Source organism: Parus major, chromosome 17 (genome assembly GCF_001522545.3).
Source record: "Parus major isolate Abel chromosome 17, Parus_major1.1, whole genome shotgun sequence".
Taxonomy (NCBI): Eukaryota; Metazoa; Chordata; class Aves; order Passeriformes; family Paridae; genus Parus; species Parus major.
In genome coordinates, this window is record NC_031785.1 from 70,916 (window position 1) to 81,825 (window position 10,910).

At 38.5% G+C, this 10,910-nt stretch overlaps 2 protein-coding genes across 4 annotated transcripts; one reads left to right on the forward strand and one right to left on the reverse strand.

Moving 5' to 3' along the window:
- Positions 1 to 295: 295 nt before the first annotated feature.
- Positions 296 to 1,756, reverse strand: LOC117245234 (translation initiation factor IF-2-like). Its single transcript, XM_033518510.1, has 3 exons — positions 1,592 to 1,756; positions 1,075 to 1,469; positions 296 to 841 (listed from the first exon to the last, which is right to left on the reverse strand). Exons 1-3 carry the CDS (start codon positions 1,754 to 1,756, stop codon positions 796 to 798), a joined length of 606 nt encoding a protein of 201 aa, XP_033374401.1. The 3' UTR covers positions 296 to 795.
- On the forward strand, positions 1,461 to 10,575 carry FBXW2 (F-box and WD repeat domain containing 2). Of its 3 annotated transcripts, none has more exons than XM_015644774.2 (7): positions 1,461 to 1,640; positions 3,217 to 3,726; positions 4,948 to 5,142; positions 5,931 to 6,064; positions 6,666 to 6,752; positions 7,470 to 7,639; positions 9,470 to 10,071. In XM_015644774.2, the coding sequence occupies exons 2-7, from the start codon at positions 3,237 to 3,239 to the stop codon at positions 9,756 to 9,758; spliced, it is 1,365 nt and encodes a 454-aa protein (XP_015500260.1). In that variant the 5' UTR covers positions 1,461 to 1,640; positions 3,217 to 3,236; the 3' UTR covers positions 9,759 to 10,071. The 3 variants fall into 3 exon arrangements, with proteins under 3 accessions (XP_015500260.1, XP_033374437.1, XP_033374438.1); XM_033518546.1 differs by having other exon boundaries at positions 3,309 to 3,726; XM_033518547.1 differs by lacking the exon at positions 1,461 to 1,640 and having other exon boundaries at positions 1,732 to 3,726; positions 9,470 to 10,575.
- Positions 10,576 to 10,910: the final 335 nt, after the last annotated feature.

Below are 10,910 nucleotides of genomic sequence, written 5' to 3' on the forward strand. Positions count from 1 at the left end.
TTGAATTTTCTGAAGTGCTGTATCATAACTATGAGATTGCTGTTTGTGTCTTAAGCTTTACCCATTTTTGACAAAAGCCATAATCTAGCATTGGTTTGCATTTCCAGGCATCTTTTAGACTTTCAGAGACCTGCTTCAGTTGGAGATCTTTACTCTGTAAACTAACACTACAAAACAGTTTTTCTCCCTTTCTGGTAAAGTGTATTCTTACTGTCTCCAAGACCTTGCAATTCCTTTTGAAAAACCAATCGTCTTTTCTGAAGTATCAAAGATATTCTCTTGTAAGAGCTACAACCTTTCTTGTGATTTAAATGTATTCCTAGCCACCGGACAATAGGAAAAAAACCTTAAATCCATGAAAGCCAAGAATTCATCTCCATTTGGGATTAAGACTTAATTCTGATGTCAGGCATCCCAGAAAAAACAGCCACACAAACATCAAGCACTACAGTCTGAAACTAACATTACCCAGGCTGCATCGTGCACTTCTTCACTGTAACATGAACTATAAGGAAAAGGTAGAGTGGAGCAAGGAAATTTTATTTATTTACTTATAAAATTGGATTTTATTTTACATCTTAGAAAAAAATACTGGCCCCAATACAATTAATATTTTCACGTGGCCATTACAGTCAGTACACCAGGTTAAAAAAAACCACAGGAACTGAAGAAATAAAGAGTAATTAATGGTACTTACTATAACATACTGAAATTCGATGGGTTCCTAAGAAGACCATAACCCAGTTCGTTAACACACAAGCAGCGTTCACTATGCCTCTCTCTTTAAGTAAGATTTCAGGTATCAGCAACCATGGAGCTGGACCCCAGACAAAGGCAAACCCTGCAATTACAAGGTGAAGAGAATAAATGCAAGTTAAGTCGGAAAAAGTAAATTATGTTTAAATTAATCAAGTAAGGGGGATACGGTTTTCACGTCAGATTTGTGCGTGATTTTACTAACACCGTACCTCTTCCAGAAGGAGAGAGAACACATGATTTTAAGTCAGTATGATAAACGCTAGTGTATTTTTCATCATAATAATTACAAGAATATTCTTAACAAACAGAACTTGCCAAAACCTTGGGTACGAGTAGGAAGCGGCGTGAAGCAACAGGCAGCGAGATTCCTCAGCAGCCATGTCCCGCCTGAGGGGAAACGCCGCCTCTCCTCTCCTCCACGGGGCCGCCTCTCCTCTCCTCCACGGGGCCGCCTCTCCTCTCCTCCACGGGGCCGCCTCTCCTCTCCTCCACGGGGCCGCCTCTCGGGGCAGCGCCGGGCGGCAGGAGCAGGGCGGCGGGGACTGATGACGTTCGGATGCGCCGGAAGCCGCCTGATCGTAAGAGCGTCGGGTGCGGGAGCGCCTTCTCTCCGGTGCCGGCGGTTCGCCCGGCGTGGGCTCGGCCCAGCCCTCCCCTCCCTTCAGTACCGGGTGGTCGTGTGGCCTGGTCTCGTCTTGAACGTGACCCTTCTATCGCGGGTGCCCACAGATTGTGGCGCGGGCCGCGGAAGTGCTGAGAGCTGGTCCTGCGGTGGGAGCGATGGCCGCAGGGAAGCACCCTGCCGTGCTGGGCTCCGGGAGTCCGCGCAAGCCTTGGCGACTGCCCGCCGACGGACACTCCGCGCCGGGCTGCTACCTGAGGTGAGCGACGCGGAACTATCAGCAGTAGCGACGCTGAGTCTGCGGTCCTCGCTGTGCTTTTTGCGTGTGGAGGTATATTGGGAGCGGGCGGGGGGAGCGGATGGGGCTGGCTGCATAACACCTGGAAAAGAGGCTCGAGCACCGGTTTCAGCAGCCTCACAGCAGCCCCTAATTTCAGTAGTATTTTCATGTATTGAACACAACAAACGCCTTGGGGCTTACGGAGTTCTTATTCGTAGCCGCCCTATTAGAATTTTTCACTTATTTTAAAGAGAACACATGCCTGTTTGAACAGCAACTATATTCACTGTCGTATGTGTTGAGGAAAGCTGGTAAGTTCTGTCTCCAGTAAAAGCTACTGTAATGAACTTGTGACTTAACCGGAGCAGCTGCTTTTGTGCATTTGACATCCAGAATCTTCTTGTGTGTTTCACCAACAATTGCATGCCATATGCAGCCTTTTACAGAGACGACTGTACTTTTTTGTACTCCTATGTACTCTTAAGAGGTGTACTCTGAGATCTTATTCTATGATGGCAAAATGTCTGTATGGAAATAAACATACTATTGAGTCCCACTCAGGTACCTCAATTCTTAAAGTTTGGGAGTGCTGTGAAATTAAGACAGTCGTCTAATGAATTAGACTTTCCAGAGAAAATAAATAAATACTATTTTTTAACTGTTTGTTAAATTTTGTTTTATTTTAACTGTTACATTGTTTGACTGTTGTAAATTTTAACTGTTTTTTAAATTTGATAAACATTTGTTAGATGTTTATGTTGTTAATCAGTAGTCCCAGGGCACTGGAGGAACTTGAGATGTCATAGGATAGTATAGGTGCATATAGATAGATGTAGTTCAGGAGGTGGTATTCAATTTCACAGTTAAGTCTCAGTGGAAATAAACTGAGAAAATAGGAAAGGGGAAAAAAACAAAAGAGGACTTTTTTATGCATTTAGGTCAAAGTGGTGCAGACACATCAAAACTGGTGCACAAGCTCAGGTCTTTACATGGGCCAAAAAGAAAGATGACTAACGTATTCTCCAGCACAGTGTGTCAGACATCTCTTTATAATTTATTTTTTTTAAAAAAAACTAACTAGTTACCTGCTTTGTATTTAAGATAGTTCAGGACAAAGATATGAGTAAATTATGTTAGTAACTAGCTTATCACTGCTTATGTGCTTTGGTTTTTTCCTTTTATCAGAATTATCCATGGGTAAACTCTAAGACTGTGTTTATTTGCTGTAATAGGTTTAAAACTTAAATTAACCCCTACCTTATTGGACTCAGAATCTGAAAGTGTTAATCTAAAACAAGAAATATGTAAACATTCATAATGAATGCTAACATTCACTAGCTACGTGCAATTTACTTGTAAGTCTGCTGTAGGACAAATGATAGTTCAGGGTGCATGCAAATGCTTAGTCCTAACCTAAAGAATATTTTAAAGTGCGTTTAGTCACTTAAATCTATGTGTTAACATGCCATTTGGAATACTTATGTACCAGTAATAAAGATGTGATTCATACCTTATTTTCTGAACGGAACTAATACAGTATTTTGATGTATCACAGGTAAATTTTTCCATAACCTTATGGAGAAAAAGGACTTTGAAGCATGGCTTGATAACATTTCTATTGCATTTCTTTCTCTGACGGACTTGCAGAAAAATGAAACTCTGGATCACCTGATTAGCTTGAGTGGAGCAGTCCAGCTCAGGCACCTCTCCAATAATCTAGAGATTCTCCTCAAGAGGGACTTCCTCAAACTTCTTCCATTGGAACTTAGTTTTTATCTGTTAAAATGGCTTGATCCGCAGACCTTACTCACGTGTTGCCTCGTCTCTAAGCAGTGGAACAAGGTTATAAGTGCCTGTACAGAGGTGTGGCAGACTGCTTGTAAGAATTTGGGTTGGCAGATAGACGACTCTGTTCAGGATCCTCTACATTGGAAGAAGGTTTACCTAAAAGCTATTTTAAGGATGAAGCAACTGAAGGACCACGAAGCCTTTGAGACATCCTCTTTAATTGGACACAGTGCCAGAGTATATGCACTTTACTATAAAGATGGACTTCTGTGTACAGGTAGGAAGGACAGACAACTTGGGAGTCATAAAATTCTTTGTTTTCTCTTCCCCCTCAAGATTAAAGACAGTATGCTTTTCTTTTACCAGACAGATTGTTTTCATAGTGTGACTATAGATGATGATTCAAAATTACTTATTTTTTCGATTCCTGAAACACCTGGTGTACTAATAAACTCATTAGTCACTTTAATAAGAACACAAGGAGACTGATGTCTTTGTTGGATAAAGAAATAGTAACAGCAGGTGTCATTGTTTCTACCCATGGCAGGGTGGTTGGAACTGAATGATTTTTAAGGGCCCTTCCAATCCAGATTTCTCTATGATTTTGATCATGCTGTTACTATAATTAAGCGCATTTGAGAAGCACAGATATGTTAGCTATCCTCTTGGATGATAGCTTTCAAATAAAAAGACTTCGGGCTGTGAGAGAATTTCAGTCTCCCAAAGTGTGGAAGAAAAAGTTGTATCTTCTTCCTGGAAACAAGGCTGTAAGCACTTTCAGTTCTTAACGTAAGTGCTTTATGAAGTGCTGTAAAACTAGATTTAACCTTGCTACTAGTCTGACTGGAACATAATTTCATCTTCCTCCCTGAAGAGTACAGACTTCAAGATTTTAGTTTGAGCTTAAGTTACAGACAGAATATATATGAAGCCTTAATATGAAAGAATAATAATAGTTACAATGAACCACCGTCAGAGCATATTCAAAGGATTTTCCAATCATTTGGAATGACAATGTTGTACACTAAGTTGGAAATACTAACTTCAGTTGCTTATTCGTTGGTACGTTAGGATGCTTATTAGAGGCCAGCAACTAGAATCGAGCCAGTGTTTCACTTACCTAGTCAACAGTGAATGTTATACACAGAAAACAGCATTGTCAAAACTTGTCTGACAGCTTTTGTACTGAAACCCCCAGGAGAAGAAGTGGGTGTAAATAGTACAGGGTTTTATTTTGCTCTCCAAAGCTAGCAGTTTTTAAAAGAGGACCTTCAGGTAGAGAAAAGAAAGTGGCAGGATATGGGGCCTGGTTTCAAGATTTGGTGGACCACTTTCCTTCCTGAAAGAAACTAAAGCTTGCAGTATAGTCAGTGGCTCTGCAAACCTGAGAGTGATGTATTATTTGAAACTTCATGCATCTGTTTCAGTAGACACTGTCAGTCAGAGGTAGTGCTAGAACCTACCAATCTTCCAATTATCCTGTTCTTCTATATTCTAGGATCAGATGACTTGTCTGCAAAACTGTGGGATGTAAGCACAGGTCAGTGCATATACGGTATCCAGACACACACTTGTGCTGCAGTGAAGTTTGATGAACAAAAGCTTGTAACAGGATCTTTCGATAACACAGTAGCCTGTTGGGAATGGAGCTCTGGGGCAAAGACGCAGCATTTTAGAGGACATACTGGTGCAGGTAGGTGAAAATTTAAAAATTGTAATTTCACCAGTGAAGTGATGTACATCATCATCAAACAAAATATAAGTTAGCTTTTGCACACTAGCTTTTTCTGTTTGTTCAGCCTCTGTTCTCTGTCGCCTGAGTCACAGTTCTTTTTGACAGAGGAAGTGACCAGAACAGATATACACTTGTCCTTGAATATGCCAAAACTTAGCCATGTAGTGTTTTGCAATTGCATGTAAGTAACAATAAATGCCATGGCTATTTCAGTAGCTTCAAAGCTCAAAGAAATGCAAATCCTAGGTAGCAAGGCATACATGATCTTGACCATTCTTTCTATTCCCAGACTGGACATGAGCTTAAAGCAAAGAGTAAAATAGGACCGGGGAATATGTATTTGTATTGCCCTCATTATTAAATTCTTTGTTGTGTACTTAGAAATATCCTCAGCTCAGCTTAGTTTTTTTCCCTTGTATTTATAAAATGTACTAATCCTGTGGAATCGTCTTACTAAAACTCTGGAAATAGGAACTAGCTTAAGTTGCACTTTGCCGTAGTTCAGCCATAAAGGAACCACTGATATATATACATGCTTTTAATTTAGGCAAAAAACCCCAGTAATTTTGCAATGTAAATTTAGGCATCCAGAGTAACAATTCATGTATACAGTTCAAGAACAATTAAAGATACAGTTGCATATGAATTTAGAAGCTACTAAATTCATACAGAGGCTACTAGTGTCTCACAGAAAAATGCATGCTTAGAGACTGGTATTCCTTATTTAGTTCCATTTTTGCTTGAAGTTTTTAGTGTGGATTACAATGATGAACTTGATATTCTGGTCAGTGGCTCTGCAGACTTCACTGTGAAAGTATGGGCCTTATCAACAGGAACGTGCCTGAATACCCTTACTGGACACACAGAATGGGTCACTAAGGTGGGAATATTGATTTATAATTAATCTCACACACTTATTTGCACTAAATTTGTAACGTTCTAAATTTTTATTTCCTAACCCTGCAACTAGGTTTAGAATCTGAAAAACATCTGGAAATACTGCAAAAAAACATTTCAACAGAAAAAATATTTAAGCTGTAATTAAACCTTTCAGACCATTGAAGATACTTCAATTCCAAAGCAGCTGGGATAATATTAGAAAGCAGCCTTTTGATTCAAAGACTGAATAAAAACTGGTTCTGAAAGAATACAGCTTTAAAAGTTATGTAAAAAAATCTAATGATCTTGAAAACAAAAATCTGAGCATGAAACAATATTTTTCTTCTGTTTATTTCAGAACTTGAAATGTGGGGGGTGTGACTGTACAGGTGAAATATGTATGTTTCCTTATTAATACAGTAAGTTGTCACTAGTAGGAACAAGAGGAGTGTAAACTGTGGTTTTCCTTCAGTTGCTAAAACTATTTGTACTGCCTTTATACATGGGTACACTATGCAGGTGGTCAGTGAAGTGAAAAATACAAATGAAAATTTGTTTATTTAACAGCATCAACATAAATCATTACCGTCCTTCAATTACAGGTCGTTTTGCAGAAGTGCAAAGTCAAATCACTTATGCATAGTCCTGGGGATTATATTCTCCTAAGTGCAGATAAGTATGAAATCAAGGTATGCATCATATATCATGCATATATTATTTTGGTACATTGAGAAACAAAAATCTTGAGTATTTTGCTGCAGTTTATTAATAATAGAAAGGTTTAGTTTTTCCCCACATTTCCTGCTTTAGAGGCTGCGTGCAGAACATGAAACTCATTGGAAACTAATTTTTCAATGCTTGCCTTAGCATTTGGTTTTAAATGATAGCTCTACAAGAATGGTAATACAAAGAATCAGTGCTTTCAGGTCATGCTTATTATGCTAACTTGACAGTGAGGCAGGTAACTGCAAATACTGTTACTGTTGGGGACTTTGGGGTGGGAGAGTGCTGTAAGTGGCTATAGAAGTGCTTTGTAACTGAAACACTTACATTTCTGTCCCAATTGGATGGTTGATTTCCCCCACCCCCCCCCCCACTTCTTTCTACAGTGAAAAGTACCCATTTTCACTGTTTTTTTAGGCTAGAAACAACACATGCTGCACCAATACTGTAAGACAAGTCAGTTGAAGAATTGATGTTCCTACCTGAAAGAGAGAAATATTTCTGAAAAAAACTTATGCACACATTTACCTATTATTTTTATTATTTTTTATTATTTTTATTATTATTTTTTATTATTACTATTTATTATTGTTTTATTAAAAAGAGACTGCGAGGCTTGCTCTACTTATGTAACAGTTTATAATGTGAATTTTTTATGGCCTTAAACTGTGTTTTAATTGTAGATTTGGCCTATTGGAAGGGAAATAAACTGCAAGTGCTTAAGAACACTGTCTGTTTCTGAAGACCGAAGCATCTCCCTACAGCCCAGACTGCACTTTGATGGTAAATACATAGTGTGCAGTTCAGCACTAGGATTATACCAGTGGGACTTTGCCAGCTATGATATTCTCAGGTAAACCATTCAGTTTAGGATTCAGTCTTCATTAAATGAGTAAAAAGTAGATCATAGTAGTTTCAGTAACTTATTTTATATGTGGACCAAAAGAATCTTGATAAAAATTCTGTAAACATCTTGCTTTACACATACTGAGCAGTTTTAATTCTAATTTTGCCTTCTGATAATATGAATCGTTTCACTGCTGTTTTGGTTTCTGGCCACATGCTAATTCTCTTCCATATTTTCATTCTGTAAGCTGAAATGTTTCAGTATAGACTTACACTAGACTGCAACACTGTAGTTGTGAATGTGAAAATGTAGTGACCCAAAGCTAATGTTACCATGGACTGCTGGACAGAGAACCAAGCAGGCATTTCTGGGAGTCCTTTGATGGGACAAGAAATTAAAAAGACTAATTTTCCTTATAGCACTATTGATCTGCTAATGCTGTGTAATGATAATGAAATCTATCATTATGGAGTATCATTATCATATATGCAGTAAGGGACCAAACGTGGGGACTGACAGTGGTCAAGTAAGAGATTTTTAAGCTTCAGGCACTATCTTGAGCCTATGGGAAAGTACACAATTTTCTCACTCTGGCCTGAGAAATCATAAGGAGGAATCCAAACAGTCCTTAGAGAAGGAAAACAACACCTTTGCAGGTGTTGTTTGTTGCCTTGTTGTTTACTTGCAAGAAACTGTCAAGGGGTGTTGTTCTTGACTGTCCAATGATGGTGATGTGTTGATTTGGTGGCCAATGAGAGGTTTACCTTTTCGGACCTTCTCGGAACTGACTATTAAAAAAAGATCTGGAAGAACAAAAAGTGCTCTCTTCTGCAGCTAAGCCTACAGAGTCTATGTCGTCACTATCTCTGTTCCTAATATAGTATGACATAAACATGATGGCATTCAATTTCCACAGAAAGAATCAGGCTGTATGAGTAGGAAATGGTGGCATCAAAGACAGTAACTTACTAAAGAAAAAAATGCATTTTAGAACCTGTAGCAGACTCTTTAATTCAAATAGCCTGAATATTTGTGGATATTAGAAAGATCTTCAGAAGTATCAGCAAGAATAACTGAGTAATTTCACCTCTTAGTTTACCCTCCCATCTTTCAAAACAAAAGATGGTCTCTTACTGTTGAGAACATTTTCATCCCCATACATTTCTGTGCCTCAGTTCTTTGTTTTATGTAATGCTATGATCAAACGTGCAGGCAGTTGTGGAAGACTCAAGTCTTCAGTTTCTGTTCCAAATTTTACTTATTAAGGGAAGACATCATAAAGGTGTTGGGGAACTAAAAAATACTTCAATTTCTCCCCATGCTTAATTTAACATAAAACATCAGTAAAACAGCACTCTAAGGACAAGGATGATTTATCTAACCTGCTTATCACAACAAGGCATGTCTATGTTTCACTTCTGCATTTTAGAAGAGTGATCAAAAGAATAGTAGCAGCATTTACCTCTTAGTGTAAAGATGTTGAGGTATGAAATCCATATGGAAATTTACTGTAAAACACAAGTAGATTTGCTCTTTTGTTTGTATGTGGAAATATTTTGCTTGTGCTCTGCAGAATAATCCTTTTCAAATCTTAGCCTTTATTTATGTTCAGATGGGTCTGTCCTGAAAGCACAAAGTCAGAACTGAAACCACAGACCTGATTGTAGCTAAGTGTTCAGTTGCTTAATTTGAAAGATTTGCATCCAGTTCTTTCTAAAGTATTTCAGAATGATGAGTTTAGACACATTTTCTGTAGACACACAGGATTTAGTTTAGTAATTCAAGCTCATGACGAAATTTTAAGGGAGATTCTAATACCATTTTCTTGTCTTCTAGGGTTATCAAACCTCCAGACTTCTCAAATGTGTCGTTGCTGGGCTTTGGAGAGATATTTGCTCTACTGTTTGACAACAGATACCTGTATATAATGGACTTGAGGACAGAAAAACTGATAAGCCGCTGGCCTTTGCCAGAATATAGAAAGTCAAAGAGAGGTTCAAGCTTTTTGGCTGGTGAAATGTCTTGGTTAAATGGACTAAATGGCCAAAATGATACGGGCTTGGTTTTTGCCACCAGTATGCCAGACCATAGTATCCATTTGGTGTTATGGAAAGAACATGGCTGAAAAGCTCACACATACAGAATCTTCAGGAATATATGGCCTATCGGCAGTGTGTCCGTAAAACAAGACTTTGCATGAACCAAAGTTGCACACCCAATGGTATCATCATGCAATGCACAATCATTTACTTTTATTTGGGCATTTGGGAGTGGGTTGTTTTGGACATAATGCAATGCAGCATGCTAACAGTATTCACCACAAATTTTTGTCTATATTCATGTTTAAATATACCTATTTGGGCTCTGAAGTATAGCTTGTAATGTTTAAACCATTCAAATCTGCTATCAAGTCTGAAATCAAGTTGTGCTTGACCTGACTTTGGACCTTTTTTTTGTTGTTGAAACAGAAGGTGAAGCTAGTATTTTAGAACCATAGGCTTTTGTACGTGTAACAGCAAATAGTGGTTACAGTGCATGGCTGCTTAACAAAAATGAGAAAATAGCAAACCCTTTCTCTCTCCAGAATCATTCTCTTAAATGTTTTTCCATACGGTAGCTTTAAAAACCTTTGAAACAGGAGAAGTAAATGAGTCCTTTAAATAGGATAAGATACCTGATCATTCAAGTTCAGGAATATGTCAGTGTGATCTGTCCTCAGCAAGAGTGATGCACCTTTTCATCTGTCTGATAGAGCTTGTGATTGGAGAACCTCTGACATTCGTCATCTTGCTAACAGTAACTCAGAATGGCTTGATTGGTATTTTATAGTCCTTATTTCCTAGAGTTTGTGTTAAAACATAATTTAGTTCACATGAAGGGGAAGGTGATTTTCAGTCTTTACAGAGAGTCGCTTTCTTACATTAAATGATGTCTACCAGCCACTCACTTTCTCCAAAAGTTGCAGTTAATATAATGTATTAAAAACAGTTGCTACATCTAGAGTTGAAAAGCAGGTGCAAATGACAGAATGTCACATGTCTGGAGAAAAAACAAATCAAGAGTCTGAAGAAAAGCACAAAGGTAGAAAAAAGTCTTATTGATCATCTGATGATGATCTGATGATAATTTCTGGGTAGCAAATACTTGTCCATGTACTTTTGTGCTATTTGACATGTACTTAAAAGCTGTTACATCACATGCTTTAGAAATGCTTTAGGTTGATCCCTTCCCTTCCCTTCCCTTCCCTTCCCTTCCCTTCCCTTCCCTTCCCTTCCCT